The 17,011-nt window shown below is 55.9% G+C and overlaps 2 protein-coding genes and 1 long non-coding RNA gene across 3 annotated transcripts; 1 reads left to right on the top strand and 2 right to left on the bottom strand.

The window, feature by feature from the left end:
• Positions 1-285: 285 nt before the first annotated feature.
• LOC140002523 (uncharacterized) lies at positions 286-4,762 on the bottom strand. Its single transcript, XR_011809298.1, has 3 exons — positions 4,225-4,762; positions 3,574-3,683; positions 286-379 (listed from the first exon to the last, which is right to left on the bottom strand). It is a non-coding gene; the product is annotated as an uncharacterized lncRNA (long non-coding RNA).
• A 3,058-nt stretch (positions 4,763-7,820) lies between these two features.
• Positions 7,821-14,032, top strand: SMYD5 (SMYD family member 5). Its single transcript, XM_005023977.5, has 13 exons — positions 7,821-7,979; positions 8,252-8,360; positions 8,989-9,128; positions 9,361-9,482; positions 10,115-10,184; positions 10,615-10,719; positions 11,088-11,150; positions 11,354-11,424; positions 11,728-11,834; positions 12,183-12,239; positions 12,501-12,595; positions 12,802-12,872; positions 13,004-14,032. The coding sequence occupies exons 1-13, from the start codon at positions 7,890-7,892 to the stop codon at positions 13,140-13,142; spliced, it is 1,239 nt and encodes a 412-aa protein (XP_005024034.3). The 5' UTR covers positions 7,821-7,889; the 3' UTR covers positions 13,143-14,032.
• A 205-nt stretch (positions 14,033-14,237) lies between these two features.
• On the bottom strand, positions 14,238-16,980 carry PRADC1 (protease associated domain containing 1). Its single transcript, XM_027455854.3, has 5 exons — positions 16,829-16,980; positions 15,949-16,049; positions 15,525-15,634; positions 14,946-15,113; positions 14,238-14,726 (listed from the first exon to the last, which is right to left on the bottom strand). The coding sequence occupies exons 1-5, from the start codon at positions 16,956-16,958 to the stop codon at positions 14,606-14,608; spliced, it is 630 nt and encodes a 209-aa protein (XP_027311655.3). The 5' UTR covers positions 16,959-16,980; the 3' UTR covers positions 14,238-14,605.
• Between the last annotated feature and the right edge of the window lie 31 nt (positions 16,981-17,011).

Here is a 17,011-nt window from a genome sequence, read left to right as displayed (position 1 = left end):
GAAAAGGAAAAAAAAAGGAAGAAAACACCCCCCAAAATAATAAAAAAATAATAAATAAAAGGGGAGCAGGGTCTGTCCTTTCATCTCGCCCTACAGAAGGTCCTGAGGATGCGGGGGGGGGGCCGGGGAGGCTCAACCTGCTCGGCCTGGCTGCTGGGTGCTACATTTCCCAAGTCGTTACCAGCGGGTGAAAATCTCCAGCTTTTTAAGCGGAATGCATTAGCTGAGCACACAGCCCTAATGGGAGCTCCTTTTTTGGGGTCTGCCCTGCCTCCCCCCCCTCTGCCCATCCCAACACCTGCAGGGCAGAAACGTCGACGGCCGCCGCCTCTCTCCCCTCTCTTCCCATGGGGAGCAAAATTGTGGCACTCCTGACTCCCTAAAAGGAGAAAAAATAATAATAATTTAAAAAATAATAATAATTAAGGGATTTCACAGCCTCATGATATAAAAAATAAGCAGGAAAAGTGGTAGATGAGCGCATTTGGATCCACGTTTCAACCTGGACAAATCCCTCGCACCTTTTCCTCGGGGGAGGGTTTTTTTTTTTTTTGGGGTGGGGGGAGAGGTTTCGGAGCTCGCCCAGCTTTGGAGGTGTGATTTCAATTAGGGGCCGCGTGTTTGGACAGGGGGCCATAAAGCAGCAGCTGTATTTATTCACCCGTTTCGGAGCTGCCGTGGAAGGCAGGATGCTAAAACGGGCAGGAAAAAGGAAAAAAACAACAAAAAAAAAAGTGTTTCAAAGGCAAACCTGAGGGATTCCTTTGTCCCTCCCGGTAGCCATCGCCGGGGTGCTGCCACGCCAGCAGGGGAATCATGCTGAGGCAGCCCCAAAATTGCCTGGAAATGCCCCAATTGCTCAAAACACCGAGCTGCTCCTTTTTGGGGAGGTCTGTTTTCCCTGGCTCGGGCGATGAAAAGAAAGTTCAAAGCGTGAGCAACCTGCACGGATCCCCTGTTTGGGGCTGAGCACACGGAGATGTTGGTGCTGGGTTATTTTTATGGGGGATTTTTGCTCCCTGTTTATAACCCAATCGCTCAATTCTGGGGATTTCTCTGCGTTTGTGCACCAAAAAATGAATTTTGGGTGGGAATCCTGTGCTCGTGGAGGCATCCACACCAGCTGCGGGTTTCCATCGGCCCCAGGGGTGTCACACAGGGGTGCCACCCACACCAGACCCCAAAATATGGTCACAATACTGTGCAAGGATGGTTCTCCTGTGTCCCAGGGGGGTGCACAGCCCCAAACACCCCCCCAGCCTGGTGTGCAGGGGGTGATGCTCTGTTGGCACGTGTGGGTGTGGGTTTGGGGTGCCACGGGGCGAGGTGTGGGATGGGGAATGTGTCTGTGGGGTGTCCGTGGGGAACGGGGTGGGTGGCGGTGGAAGGAGGGGTGCTGGGGGTGCTGGTGGAGATAAAGGGGTGAAAAAGGGTGCTGGTATGATGGAAGGAGGGGTTTTGGGGGGATAATTTCAAAGGGGAGGGTTTTTTTGGGGTGAGATTTTGGAACAAGGGGTGTCGGGGAGGGTTAGTACAGAAGGAGGGATTTTGGGGGGTGTTATTTCAGTCAGAGGGTGGTCAGAGAGCTGTTATTTCGGGAGGAGGGGTTTTGGGGGGGGTTATTCTGGAAGGAGGGATTTTGGGGGGCTGTTATTTTGTGAAGAGGGGTTTCGGGGGGGTTTACTTAGAAAGGAGGGTTTTTTGGGGCTGTTATTTCGGGAGGAGATGTTTTTAGGGTTTTAGGGTGGGCGTTATTTCAGGAGAAGGGGTTTTGGGGGGTGATTATTTGGGGAGAAGGGGTGTCGGGGGGGTGTTATTTCAAAAGGAGAGGTTGGGGGGCTGTTATTTCGGGAGGAGGAGTTTTGGGGCGCAATTATTTGGGGAGAAGGGGTTTTGGGGGGGCTGTTATTTTGGGAAGAGGGTTTTTTGGGGGTGTTATTTCGGGATCAGGGCTATTGGGGGGCTGTTATTTCAGGAGGAGGGATTTTGGGGAGGGTGTTGCTGAGGGAGGAGGGCTTTGGGGGGCGTTGAGCCCAGACGGAGGGGGGGGGGTGTCCGGCGGTGTGGGGCAGCCCCCCGCCCCCCGTTTTGCATACGGGAGCGCGCCCCTTCCCCGCCGCCCCATATAAACCCCTCGGGCCGGCTGCCGGCAACGAGCTCGGGCCATGCCGCCCCCCAAGACCCCCGGGACCCCCTTCCACATCGAAGCGATCCTCGCCGCCCCCCCCCGGCCCGGCCCCGCCGCCCCCTGCCCGCAGCCCCCGCGCTGGCCGGGGCCGGGGGCGCTGCCGGGGGCTTGGGGTTGGGGCTGGGGCTGGAGCTGGGGAGGCAGCGGCGCAGGTGAGAGGGGATCCGAGAGGGTCTGGGGGGGGGGTTCCCTGCTCCCCAGCCCCTTTTCGGGGGGGTGGTTGGTCCCCAAATTGCCCTTTTTCCAAAATTGCGGCCGCGGTTTCATCGCCTGCAACCCCTCGGCCGACCCCCGGGTTAAAAGGGCTGGGCTGGAGGAAGGGAAATGGGGAGAGGAAAAATTCCCTAATAATTAATTTTCCCCCCTTCTCCCTCAGTAATTATCAGCCGTGTGACCCCCGACAATAACAGATTGGGGTGAAGCCAGCCCCCGGTGGGATTTAGTCCCTCCCGGTCGCTTTGGGGCAGGGGACAATCCCCTTGGCTACCCCTAGCCCTATTCCGGGGCTGCTTCAGTTGATGGAAGTGATTTTTTTTTTAATTTCCACCCACGAAAAAAGGCAGCGCAACGCGTGGTGCCCTGCTGTGCTCCCCAAAACCCCGGGTCCTGCTTCTCCCGCAGCCGCCCTGGGCTTTGGGACCACTTTGGGACTGTTTTGGGACCATTTTGGGGCCACTGGCTGAAGTTTTGCAGCACCTGGCCCCCACAACTGGTTGTGTTCCTAGTGCCAGAGCACCCGAGGAAATGGTTTTGTTGCTGTTGATGGTTGTGGGTATCATTTATGCTGTGGTTATGGATGATGCTAACACCACGCAGTGTTTTAAGGGAGAGGGGTGGCAAGTTTGGGGCCAGAATCAGTAATTTACAGGCAGTGCCTCTCTGCAGGATAGCTGCCCCCTTCTTTTTCTTGAAATTTTCATCATTCAGAGCATGATTCTCTATATTGCACAGGCAAAACCTGCAGCCAAGCAGAGAGTTTTACCTGTACGTGGACCTCTAGCCTGATCCTGACAGCTACGATATTCAGACACCAAAAATATTTGCTATCTGGATCTTTTTTTTAACTTCTTAGCCTAACTATTTAACATATTGTTTCTTTTACCAGGCGGCATCTTTATAGCTGTGTGTGTTACTCGATGTATTCTATCAAATATCCAGATATGAAAATATAGTTAATCATATTACAGATATGAAAATATAGTTGAACAGTTTGTAAAACCATTTCCACAAAGTATTTCGTGCTTGAAGTCACACTCACTGTTATCCCAAGTACCAAAATATGGAAAAAGTGTGACCGGTGAAATTATTTAAACGCTGAAAATACTGTAAGTGGAGTTAGGGTTGTTAAGCTGGCACAAATCCTTACACACACACACAGAACTTACTGCCAATTAATCAATTAATGAGATGAACGAGGTCAAGGTGCCCGTCTGTGGCTGGAGAATGTGTCAGTCATTACAGGAGAGGAGTCAGCGTCGTTCTGTACAGCATGATCCTGAAAGACAAAGGAGTTGTTGGTTTTCCAAGACCTGTTACACCTCCGAAGCTGCTGTTGCTGCACCCTGGTGATGCTGCCCACGGGCTGCCAAACCCAGCTCCTGCTCAGAGCAGAGCCGATATCCCCACCAGGTCGCTTTGTTTGGGGGCTGAGGTTTTAGAGGGCACAGATTTGAGTGTTACCGCCCTGATCCTGCACACGCAGGCTGCACGCTTGGCTTTAAAAGTGGGTTCTCATCCTTAAAGTGTGCCTAAATGTTGGCAGGACAGATTTTCCTGTAGCATCTGATGTATCCTACCAGGTTCCTAGCACCTTCATGGGTGTATTTTGATACCTGGGGGTGTTCTGGCACCATTGGTTCACCTGTGTGTGCAGATCCCACTACCTGGAGCCTTCCTGGGGCTCCGAGGAGGAGCAGAGGTCCCCAATCCAGCATCTCAGGGACTTGAGCATCCCTCAATGCTTTACACCCTTCTTTACAAAGCCCCCAGTAATGTGTGTGCCATATCTCCAGCACCCTGGATGTGAAATTTCCTACCTTGACAGCTGCTGCCCCCTTTGCTCGGTCCTTGTCCGAGGTCTCTGCGGTCCTGGGGGTGACACCGGGGACATCTGGCTCACGGGAGGTCCTTGGGGGACAGACCTGGGGGTCACAGCCACGCTCCTGCTCATGGGGATGTGTGGGAGTCAGGATCGGGATGAGATTTAGGACCAAAAGCAGGCTGGTGCCAGCAGATCCTGCGGTGGCGGTGCTGTATTGTGTGCTAATTAGGTAATTATTGTTATTTCGGGTCTGGCTGTGTGTCCAGGACTGTTCTAGGTTGTTTCTGTCTGTGGGGACATTTCTGCTTTGCTTTTAGTGCTACTTCCTCGTGATCCCCTTCGGTGCAGCGTGCTGCAGGGTTTCAGCTGGAGCAAAAGCAAGCTGGGCATGGCACATACACAGGGCTGGAGGAATGGCCTGGACCATGCAAATCGCTTCCATCCCCATTTCTTGCAGGTCTGGAGTTGTCTCACTGCGTAGGGACCGATCCCCTGGGCCCTGCTGGACCCTGGAGGTCCGGGGGGCCCTGCAAAATGAAGAGGGTCCGCACGGTCTTCAAACCAGAGCAGCTGGAGCGGCTGGAGCAGGAGTTCCTCAAGCAGCAGTACATGGTGGGCACGGAGCGGGTCGACCTGGCTGCAACTCTGCATCTCACGGAGACGCAGGTAAGAGACGGGGCAGCCGGGGACGATCCTTTTTATTACTTATTTTTTATAAGAACAAAAACATTTAGGCGCACGAAGCTGTTTGCTCAGGAGTACGAGCTGGGGAGGACTAATGTAGATTGTTAAGATCCTCCGGAGACAATTTGTGCAGTAGAGATCCTCGCGTGACACTGGATCTAAAGTTTTTTCTGCTCTTCCCTGTGTATTTCTGAAAACCTCGTGCTGAGGTCTTGTGCCATTTCCCTGCTAGGTGAAGGTCTGGTTCCAGAACCGGAGGATCAAATGGAGGAAGCAGAGCATGGAGCAGAAGAAGGCGAAGCTGGCGCAGTTTGGGGTGATGCAGCCCACCTCTGCCGACACGACAGACACCAAGGACCACGAGGAGGACACAGTGGACGTCGAGCTTTGAGCAGCTGGTGGGATTCAGCTGCCACTTGTTTTTTACAGGTGTGCCTGCCTGATGGGAGGTACAATTTTGTGCTTGTTTGGTCCAAGCTAGACTTAAATCTCTCAGTCTGAGAGAACTGCAGCTTGGCCCCCCCCAAGTGCAGAGACCCCATCGTTCCTGGGGCTCATCGCCAGGCCAGCTGCAATGCTGGTGCCATGGTTGTGGCAAGGCGTGTGTGTGATCTTGTTTGCTGTTGAAGTGTCAAGGAGCACAAACAGTTCCTGTTAAAAGAGGCTGGGGTGACGATCGGGTGGTGTCTGTGCAGGCTGTGAGCGTGAGGGCATTTGCACACAGGGTGTTGCAGGTGACCGTGTGCTCCTAAGAGGGGAAACCCATGCTGGGAGGAGAACCAGCCCTGGTTGTTTCTCCTGGATATCTGGATTCCCATGTTTGATACTGAGATCACAACAAAAAAAAAAGCAAAAGCTGTAAGTCCTTTGCTCCCACCCGTGGTATCTTTATTCGTATTTCCGTTCATATATTATCCTTGCAGTATGATGAACAGGGTCTGGGTCTACCCCTGGAGCAGAAGTGCCTCCTATCTTGTGCCTTGCTGTATTTTTGCCTTCATTTTGCCTTCCCAAACCCCCTGTGGGTCTCTCAGCTTTCCGACACTGCCTTCCTTCCCCACGGTGCCGCAGCAGGGAACAAGGCGCTCCCCCAGCTTGCTGAGGTTCGGGAATCGGAGGCTGTTATAAAACCACAGCTTTCCAACACCTCTGCTGCTTCAGACGGCCCCCTGCCCCTCGGCCAGATGTGCTGATCCCGACCCAGACGGCGGCTGCTGCTCTCTGCTCTCCTCGTTACACACCACGGTGCTGGGGGAAGCAGCACCTGGAGCGCTTGGCGAGCACATCTGCAACCCCGCGCTGCTGTGTGGTGGGTGGAAGGGCTCCGAGGGGCTGGTGGTAAATAATTATTTGGGCTTTCCTGTCTGTTTTAGTAATTCTTTGGGTCCACACCAGCAGCAGCTAAGCGCTGTGGCTGTCGCCTTGCACTCCCAGGGTGCCACAAGCTCAGGGTAATTCATCGTGCCTCCTCCTGACCCCCAACACTGTATATCACTTTACTCTTTTGTTATTTATAGAAATATCTTTTTTTTTTTTCTTGTTAAGTGTTATTTATTTGCTCTGTTTCTTAATAAAAATAGCGTGTTTTAAAAAAGAAATGGGACTGGGTGGGGGATGGCAGGGTTTGGCATCACCTTGGTTTTGAGGTGGGCAGCGATGCCTTGGTGGCTTCTTGCCCCGCAGCTGCTGAAGATGGGCTATCCATCCTTTCTGTTGTGCTTGGTTTTCCGTGTTTTCCAGGAAATTGATTAAAAAATAAATAAAAAATGGAAACCTCCTGATAAGACTCCTGTTGTCAAAAAGTAACAGCAGCTTTCAAGCAGCAGGAGCCATCACAATGTGCTTTATTGAAATTTATTAAAACAAAAAACCCACATGTATTTCCATCCTCCCTCCCATTTTTATTTTTAAATTGGAAATTGATAGCCCATGCTAAGGTTGAAAGTAGACATTTTTTGTCCAGTTCCTGCAGAATTGGGACTGCATTTATAATAATAATTGCCACATTGGGATAGCATGGGCAGAAAGGTTTGGGTCATGGCTCGAGCTGATGCTCCTACACTATGACTTTCCACTGAAACCTTACAAAAAGAGGACACATAGCGCTATTATTACACTAATGGCTACTCTTTTTGCTGTTAGTGTGAAGATGCAAGTAAAATACAACTCCTGAGGTAGCATTTATTCACCTGCACCCCAGTCCTTGTTGCAGGACTGCGGGCACGGCTTAGCAGCGCTCCCAACAGGGGCTCGCAGGAAAGAAAAGCTAAAACGATTTTAAGCACTTGGAGGAGAAGCACAAGCCGACAGTGACACCTAGTGACATCAAAAAAACCCCAAAGCTCCCCAAAGAAACCATGCCCCGTTCCCAAACCCGCGATCAAGGAGTGGGGCTGAGTCAAGCGGGTTCTGTCAGCTCCGGCATGAATTAAAGTCTGATTAAATACAACTGAACTCTCTGTTTTCATTGATTTTAGGCGTTTGCAGACAGCCAAGCTGGGGAAAGCGAGGTCGCATGTTAACGCGTGTAAATTTTGTGTTTATTTTTGCAGAAGGCTGGGCCGGTTTTGAGGGCAGCGGGACGCGTCTCCTCACACCGTGAGGGGCACAGCGCCTTCTCGCCTGACAGGGGCTGTCCCTCCCCGTCAGGGTGGTTAAAATAAAACACTAATTTATAGCGGAGAGCCAGTCACGCTGCCGGCTGACGGTGGAGGCCCCGTTTGGAGGATTTTTGGAGGTGTTTTTTGGTGTTTTTCGGAGGGGACCAGGGTGGCGGCGAGGTGAGGGGAGGGCTAAGATGGCGGCTGGCCCCCGCCCTTCGGCCAAGGGGCTGAGGGGGGTGAGGGCGGTGAGGAGAAGGAAAAAAGAGGAGGAGAAGAAAAAAAGAGGAGGAGGAAAAAAAAAATGAAAGAGGAGGAGGAGGAGGAAGCGCTTCCCGCCCCCGGCGGGTCAGAGCGGGGAAGTCGCCGCCCGAAGATGGCCGCCGCGGCGGGGGACGTGTGCGGCTCCCCGGCTGGAGCCCAGCCCGGGGCCGCGGCTGAGGCTCGGTTCATCAGCAGCGCCAAGGTGAGGCCGGCCCGAGGGGCGTCCTGCCTTCCCCCTGTCCCTCAGCTCTCCTCCTTCGGTCCCTTGAGTCCCCCCGCTGCCACCACAGCCCTGGCGGATCCCCGTTGGTAAAGGGGGAGAAGCCCCGGCGCCGCCTCAGGGGGGTGGCTCCCCGCCTCGCCGTGCCCGGGTGGGCTCGGTTTTGGGGTGAAAAGCTCAAAACTTGGGGTTCGCTTTGGGGTGTGTGGCCCCTTTTCTCTGGCTCCCCTGAACCACGTTTTCTTCCCTCGCAGGGGAAAGGCTTGTTCGCCACCAGGAGCATCCGCAAAGGGGAGACCGTCTTCGTGGAGCGGCCGGTGGTGGCCTCCCAGTTCCTCTGGAACGCGCTGTACAACTACCGAGGTGAGGCGAAGGCGAAGGTTTATCGACAAATTGCTATTTTTTTTTTCCAAAGGAAGAGGTTTCGGGTTGGTTTTGGCACCAACGTGCGGCACTGCTGGTGTTTTGCCTTGCGTTGATGAGCGGGAATGGTGTGAGGGGATAAATGCCCAGCCTTCGAGCTGGAAAAAAAAGCACCACGTGCCACCAAAGGGTGAAGCCCCCGATTTTTGGGTGGTTTGGGTGACAATTCCCATTACCCCATGCCACCGAGGGGGTGAGGACCCCAAATTTTGTGTGGTTTGGGTCCCAATCCTCATTACCCCAGCACAGGGTAGAGCCCACAACCAGAGTGCTCTGGAGGTGTGAAAATGCAGGGCACTGGTTGGAAAAGCAAGGTTTTTAAACTTTTTTAGTGTACGTGGCTTAAACTGCTCTGCTGGGCTGGTGCTTTTGGGTCTAAGGAGATGATATAGTGTGACTTGGAGAAAAGAAATGCAAAAATGGGGTTTGTACACAAGCCGAGCCTTGCCCTGCGTAGACCGCGCTGCCTGCTGAGCTGATCAGCAAAATGAGGATGCTTGTGGTGTGCATCATACAGCCCTTAAACACACGTCTCACTACGCGTCTGGTTGTGTTTTCTCCCCTCCAGCCTGCGATCACTGCCTGCGGGCTTTGGAGACGGCGGAGGAGAACGCCCAGCGGCTGCTGGGGAAGAGCTCCCTGGTGCTGCCTCACCCGGAGCAGTGCAGCATCCGGAAAGACCTGCACCAGCAGTGTCCCCGCTGCCAGGTATGGGGTTATCGGGAGGGATTGTGGCCTGCCTGGCGTCACTGACTCCTTTATAGCATCTGGCCAGGCCCTCAGTAAAGCTTTTTGCCCCGAAATGGGTTCCTGCCTTTCCCCTTTCCGCATCGCTAAAGAGCTGGGGCTCAGAGACCGGTCAGGGAGGGGACACAGCGGGGCCCAGGAGCCCTTTTCCTGCTGCTGTAGCCAACGCCGGGCGCTGTGCCCCTCGCTCTAGGTGACGTACTGCAGTGCTGAATGCAGGCAGGCCGCTTTGGAGCAGTACCACCAGGTCCTCTGCCTCGGCCCATCCCGTGACGACCCCACGCACCCCCTCAACAAGCTGCAGGAGGCATGGAGGTAGGGGATCGACCTGCCTGGTGCTCCACGGGCAGAGGCGGTGGCTCTAGTGTCACAGGCTGGGTGACACTAACTTGGGAGCAGTGCTGAAGACCGTTCTCGCTTTGCATCCCTGCATGGGGTGGCTGGAGGGACCTGGTAGCTGTGGGTTTGGACACGGGCTGAGCAGTTCTTATTTTTTATCCAGCAAAGGGCTACAGAGCCCTGAGCTGCTCATCGCTTGCTCCTGCAGTTTTAGAGCATGCCTGCCACATCTCCAGCTGCTTGGAGTTCCGCCTCACAGAACTCCTGCACGTCCATAAATTGCCGTCCCTGCTTGCAAGTGACAAAATGGGCACAGAGGGGGAAGAAGTGACATCCCTGCCCCAAACCTGGTCACAAACCCCAGCTCTTGTGCAGCCTTTGGGTTTCCACGGGGCCAGGGCTATTCCCTGGGCTCTGGTTTAGCAGAGTTGTAGGGGATTATTTGTATCCCCTGGATTCCCAGGTGTGTGCAGGCTTCTCTCCCTGGGCTGGCCGCTTTGGTGATGAGCTCAGGCCTGAGCACAAAGATAGCAGCTGCCCCTGCCTCCCTCTGGATTTTTCTTTCCGTACCAGCACTGATCTCATCTTCCTTCTCTGTTCCTCTCCAGAAACATGCATTATCCGCCAGAGACTTCCAGCATCATGCTGATGGCCCGGATGGTCGCCACTGTCAAACAGGTATGGCTGTCGTTTGACTCCACGGCTGCTGGTGTGAGGTTTCTTTCTCCTGCTGTGGCTTTTACTTCCAGGGACTGATCTCTTTTTGCAGCAGCTGGCAGAGCGCTTTCCTTCTTGAAGAGATTTCAATGTCTAGTGATTCCTGGTTGTAGACAGAGCAGGCAGCAGAGGAGGCTTCAGTGTCCTGAGCCAAGCAGATTTTATTTTTTTTCCATCCTAAATTAATTAGGCAGGATGGAACCCTTCCTTTGGCTCTGCTTCTTTGGCCTGGCTTTCTCGATGCTTTCGCTGGCAGTAAACTCCTGCCGTGCAACTGCTTCTGGTGGCTGAACACCTCTGAGCTCAGCAGGGCTCGTCTTCTCTCCCCAGTTCTCCTGGCAGGGGAAGAAAGCGGTTTTGATGCAGTTTCTTTGCTCGATTCCCTTTTCAGGCTAAGGACAAGGACTGGTGGATCAAGGCCTTCTCGCAGTTCTGCAGTAAGACAGCAAACGAGGAGGAGGAGATCGCTCACAAACTGCTGGGGGACAAATTTAAGGTAAGAGCCTGGCAGCGCGTGGGTGCGTCGAGTGCTGGGAGCCCTCCAACCTGCCTGTGCCTGTGGTGGAGAGGAAGGAGGTCGCTTATAGGGCTTTGGGGTTAGGATGCTGCAGCAAAAACCTGCTGGCCCTTCTGTTGTGGGACTGCTTCAGCTCTGGGAACGGGACAGGGTGATGATACTGAGCTGCTGTCTCCTCAGCAGGTGGTTTTGCTGCTAAAATGAGCGGTTTCTTGCTGCTTTAAGGGCATCAACCCTCCAGCCTTGCGGGGAAGGACGAGGAGCTTGGCTCCTGAGCCTCCTGCCCTGTGCTGGGCTGACTCCCCGTGGTGTTGATGCACCCTAATGGTGTTCCCGTGTTCCGCCAGGGCCAGCTGGAGCTGCTGCGTTTGCTCTTCACCGAAGCCCTTTACGATGAGCATCTCAGCAGGGTGAGTTGAGTCACCTGCTCCTAACCCAGGAGCGTGGCAGGACCTTTTTTTGGGTGCCAGTTCCCCTGGGTCACGTCTGCCCTGGGACTCTGCCCCTTTTCTCACTGCCCTCAAAGCTCCCTGTGGGGTTTGGGGTACGTGCAGGGCGAGGTGCTGCAGCAGGCTGGCCTGGCCTCTCCTGATTTCTCACCTCCCTTCTGCAGTGGTTCACCCCAGAAGGCTTTCGATCCCTCTTTGCCCTCGTTGGGACCAACGGCCAAGGCATAGGAACCAGGTAACGAGGTTTTCCTGGGTGCTTGTTGCAGGGCTGCGAAAAGGGGGCGCGGAGGGGGTGCACAGCCTGCAAATCTGCATCAACCTCAGTAATTTCTGGGTTTGGATGTGAGGAGTGAAGCTGGGGGGGGGGGGAAAATTAAAAGCAGCCCTTCATTTCGGCTCTGTCCAACCCTTTGGTGTCCCTCTGCCAGACCGTGGCCACTCAAAACATGAATTTAACCCTTAGACCCCCCCATATGGGGTCCCACTGTGCCCCTGCAGCGCTGTGGGGCTGTAGTGGTGTTTTTCTGCTTCCCGACAGCTCCCTGAGCCAGTGGGTGCACGCCTGCGACGCGCTGGATCTCCCCATGCTGCAGCGAGAGGAGCTGGACGCCTTCATCGACCAGCTCTACAAGGACATCGAGAAGGGTGAGGGCCCGACAAGAAAGGCTCAGCTGAGGGATCCTGTTTGGAAAAACACTCAAAGCACTCAAAGACCTGCCCGTGCTGTTCATTTGGCTGAGATAAGGATGATTTAATTAACAGGAACGCAGAATTATTAAGGAAAAACTATTATTAAACAACTTAACTAAAGGGGAAAGGGCAAAAAAAAACAAGTAAAGGCCGTGTGGAAGTGCAGAGGCAAGAAATTACTCCCTGCTTGCCACAAATGAGAGCTGGCTGGGGGTTTTCTCCTCATGCTGCGTGCGTGGCAGAGCCAGAGCAGCCCCCACAAAGTCTTAAACTGCTCTTAACCTTCCCCTTACTCTGCTGCAGAATCGGGAGAGTTCCTCAACTGCGAGGGATCGGGTCTCTACGTGCTGCAGAGCTGCTGTAAGTAAGAGAAGGGCTGCGGAAGGAGCTGGCAGCCAGGGGAGGGTTGCGCCCTGCTGGCCTCAGTCACCTTTTCCTAGCCCCCAGCGTGTCCCCCGTGCAGCTGGGGTGGCCGCAGCGTCGTGCCCTTAGCCCAGCTGTGGCCCTCCTGGTTGGAGGCACTGCTTAGTAGCCAAAAAAGCAGGGTTTGGCCAGCAAAACGTGCTCCTGGGCCACCTGGGATGGCTGGCACAAGCCCCACTGCCTTTTTTGGGTCCCCAGGTAACCACAGCTGCATCCCCAACGCTGAGACATCCTTCCCGGACAACAACTTCCTCCTGCATCTGACAGCTCTGGAGGACATCGAAGCAGGAGAGGTGAGGCAGACGCGTGGGGGCGAACCCGGTGGTTCCCTACCTTCACCCCAAACCCCAGCCCTGTACCTCTTATTTGTCCCGCCACGGGACGGTTCCCTGGTTGGGGTGAATTTCAGCCTTACTCCACGGAGTTGCCACTTGACCCCGCGTTTCCACGAGGCTTTTGGGGCGGTTCTCAGCCCGGCCCTTTTTCTTTTTGCTGGCAGGAAATCTGCATCAGCTACCTGGACTGCTGTCAGAGGGAGCGGAGCAGACACAGCCGCAACAAGATACTCAGGTAGGGGGCAGCCACCCCCCACCCCATCCCAGCAGCAGCAAACCCGCAAGTTCCACCTGTTTTAGCCCCCTGCCTCGTCAGATCTGCGCCCCTCTCACCTCCCTCCCTTTTTTTTTTCTCTCCTCTCCCAGGGAGAACTACCTGTTCACCTGCTCGTGTCCCAAGTGCCTGGCGCAAGCCGACGACCCCGACGCGACGTCGGACGAGGAGGAGGAAGGCGAAGGGGAGACGGACGACGCCGAGCTGGAGGACGAGATGACCGACGTGTGAGCGAGAGGAAAGGGACGGGCGAGAGGAAAGGGTCCTCCCGGAGGGCTGCAGCTTTAACTATTCAAAAACAGGGTTGTGTTGTGGGGTCGGGGGGCGAGGAGCTGTGTCGGAGCGGGGCAGCGAGGGAGCTGGAGGCAGGCCCCGCTTCCACCTGCCCTTGTGCTGTGTGTGCGTGCGTGTGAGGCCGTCCCCATCCTCCCTGCGAGGATTGGGGGCGAGCCAGCAGCCCCCTGCCTCATCCCGGTACCTCTTGGGGCCGAGTGGTGGTCGTAGGGGCAGCTGGAGGGGCTCTTGGGGCCGTGTTGGGCCGTGGGGGTGTCGTTTCCCACCCCGCAGGGATGAGGGGAGTGTGAGTGTGTGGGTGTGCGTGCACGAGGGGAATTATTTAATGTCTGTATTATCACGCCGAGGGGCTGGGGGCTTTCTGCACGCTCCGTTCCACGCCTTGAGCTCGGTGAGCAGCAAGCGAGGGGCAAAAGGGGTTGAAAAGTGGGGCAAAAACGCCTCAGGGTGGCTCAGACACCCAAATCCGTGGGGGTGGGCCATCAATCCTCCCTCCCTCAGCCCCAGCTTTCCTTGCTGGGCTGTTTAGGGAGGGCTGCAGCTGCCACAGGCTGGGTCGTGCAAGCAAATCTCCCCCCCAAAGCCCAGAAAATGTTTGGAGTTTCACAGCGAGGCTGGGAAGCACCCGGGGTATTTTTTTCCCCCCACCCTGTTTGTTTTTGGAGCTGTTTTTCCAGCCTGTTCCCTTCCAGGGGTGTTTGGGGGATCCGGGCACCTCTGCCACGACCATTCCCTGCCAGCCCCGAGCCCCTCTGCTTGTCCCCAGCCTCGGGTGGCTCCCCCCGGGCCCTTCAGTGTTGGTAATAAACTGAGCCTGGTGAGCCCCAGGGCTGCGTCTTCTGTGGGGTTACGTGGGAAGGGGGGGACAGCAGGTACAAAATTATGGGGTTTAGGATTTTGGGGGGGTACAGGGAGGGCTGAGGGCAGCCACGAGCCCTGCCACAGCGGCAGGAGGCAGCTTGGGAAGGGTACTGGGGAAAAAAAGGATAAAATCGTTCTTTTATCCGCAGCTACTAAAAAAAGAAACTCCCCTTTCTCTAAAACTTGTCCAGACTTCATTAGCTCAGACAAAAATACACAGGGGCCTGGCGAGCCCGTATCCACCTCCCTCCCCTCCCCTTCGGGCTGTAATGCTGCATCCCCCCGAATCAGCACCACAAGCTCCCGTTGGCATCCTTAAAACATTCCTGGGGAGGCGCCGGGCCGTCCCCTCCCTCCCAAAAAGTCCCTACAAAGGTTGTTTGGTTGCTCGAGGCCCCACCTTGGGCCCAGCTCCACACCAGCACGAAGATCTTCCCCGTGGGGCTGGGATTTTTGAGAACAGGTCCACGGAGGGGGTGAAATCCAGGGATTCCCCCCCAAAAAAAAACAAGTCCTCGATCCGCTGCGGCCTCCCGCTGCTACCAGAAGGTCCAGGGGGGCTGCATCATCTCGTAGGTCGGGATGCTGGTGACGTTGACGGGGATGGAGATGACGGCCCAGGGGAGCCCGTGCTGCTCCAGCGAGCGCCTGATCATGTACCTGCGAGGATAAAAGCGACGTGGGGAGGGGAAAACGGAGCCCCGAGGCGAGCACAGACCACCAGCCGGCTCAGAAACTTGGTTAAATTAGACAAAATCCACCAAAAATCCAACTCAAAGCTTGGTGGGACACCGGGACCTCCCTTTTTAGTGGGAATGGGATTTTCTCGGCCCTTCCCATGAGATTGGGGCTGAGGAAAAGCCCCCCCGAGGCACCTACCCGTCCCTGCCCAGGAGGAAAAGCGCGGGGATGTCGGCCGTCCTCCTGGTGCTGTCCTGGATCATCTCAATGTAGAAGCTGTCGTTATCGTAGGCGTTGTCCGCGATGATCACCGCCCGCCCTCCGTGCTCCTGGATCACGCGCGTCTTCGAGAGGAACGAGCAGCCCCTGGGGCACAGAATCAGGAATATTTTGTCCGAATTGAGGGCTTTTGGGGAGCAAAGCTGGGAGATTTGTGGGTATTTGTGGTGCCTCTGCAGCCAGGAGAGGCACCACTGAGGCAGAAACTGTTGGAAATGCCCACGAAAGGATCCATCTCCCTGTCACCGTGCCTCTCCCAACGCCTCTTTGAGTAAATCAGACTCAAATAAATAAAAATAGACCTCCCCGCCTTTATATTTAAGGATGTGGCTGCCCAAATTTTGCTGCTGGGCCTAAGGGGAAAAAAAAAATACAGGCTGGGGGTGGTGGCAGCACCTTTCCGTGCCGTGGTACTGCCACAAACGGCCCCACAAGCGGCTCTGTCCTGCCTCGAGGTTTTCCCCCCCCCCAAAAGCAGCTCCCGCAGCGCGGACCTACCCCCGCTCCACCAAAGCGATCTGGTCCTGGATGAAAACTCCATTGTTCAGCTCTCCGCAGGCTTCGGGGGGATCCGCTGGGACCAGGTGGATCTGGTCGTACCTTGTGTTCTCCGAGGGCAAGACAGGCAGGGCTGAGCGGGGCCGAGCACGAAATCTGCTGCCCCCACCCCTCTCTGTCCTGCTGCCCCCTGTAGGATGCACCCCGGGGGGCTTTAGGGTTGCCAGGAGAAGGTTTATGGGGAAGAAATTTGCTAAATTTGCTCATTTTCCGTAAAAAAATGACATCAGGGGGCCCTGAAGTGGTGAAAAGTCAAGGTGGGGGCCCCGCAGTGAAACGTCAGGGTGGGACCCGTGTTTATTCCCATCCTTACAAACATGGTGAAATGTCAGGAGGGGGGACATGTGTTTATGGCTGTACTTACAAACACCCCGCCGAAATCCTTGGCCGGCGTGGCCGTGAAGATGTAGCGGATGTCTCCAGGGCTCAGCACTTGGAAGTACAGGTACTCGTGGATGCGCAGGCCTGCGGGGTGGGGAAGAGTAGGTGGTGAGAGGCTGAGGAAAAACACAAAACTCCCGAAAAAAAGTAAAAAAATAGAAAAATTAAAAATTAAAATTAAAATTAAAAAAAAAAAAAAAAAACAAAAAAAAAACTGGGAAGGGGCTGAGGGGCTCTGAGAGGGGCTGAGGGGAGCTAATGGACTCTGAGGAGGGCTGAGGGGCTCTGAGGGATTTGAGGGGCCCTGAGGGGGGCTGAGGGGCTCTGAGGGGAGTTGAGGGGCCCTGAGGGGGGCTGAGGGGCTCTGAGGGGAGTTGAGGGGGTCTGAGGGATTTGAGGGGCCCTAAGGGGGGCTAAGGGGGTCTGAGGAGCCCTGAGGGTGGCTGAGGAGCCCTGAAAGGAGCTGAGGGGGGATGAGGGGAGCTGAGGGGAGTTGGGGGGCTGAGAAGCCCTGAGGGGCCCTGGGGGGGGCTGAGGGGCCCTGAGGGGAGCTGAGGAACCCTGAGGGGGCCTGAAGGATTTGAGGGGCCCTGAAGGGGGCTAAGGGGAGATAAGAAGCCCTGAGGGGAGCTGGGGGCCCCTGAGGAGCTCTGAGGAGAGCTGAGGGGCTCTGAGGGGGGCCGGGGGACCCTGAGGGGCTCTGAGGAGAGCTGAGGGGCCCTGAGGGGCGCTGGGCCGGGCGGGCCCTGCACCCTCCGGCAGCGCCTGGGCCTGAACCCAAGGGTCCCTGAGGGTTCCCGGGGGTCTCCGGTGTTCTCCGGAGGTGTCCCTGGGGGTCCCCGGGGGTCCCCGGGGCCGCTCACCGCGGGCCGGGCAGGAGCAGAGGCAGAGGCAGAGCCACAGCGAGCGGCGGAGCATGGCTGCGCCCAGCCCCGCCCCCTTCGCCCCCGCGCCGCTCCCATTGGCCGCGCCGCCCCCGCCTCGCCTTCCCATTGGGCGGCGCCGCTGTCAATCTCCTGAGGGGCCGAGAAGGGAGGGGGGGAGGC

The sequence above is a fragment of the Anas platyrhynchos genome, chromosome 4 (assembly GCF_047663525.1).
Source record: "Anas platyrhynchos isolate ZD024472 breed Pekin duck chromosome 4, IASCAAS_PekinDuck_T2T, whole genome shotgun sequence".
In the NCBI taxonomy this organism is placed as follows: Eukaryota; Metazoa; Chordata; class Aves; order Anseriformes; family Anatidae; genus Anas; species Anas platyrhynchos.
The sequence above is the reverse complement of the archived record's forward strand: the minus strand, read 5'-3'. Positions and strand labels throughout refer to the sequence as shown.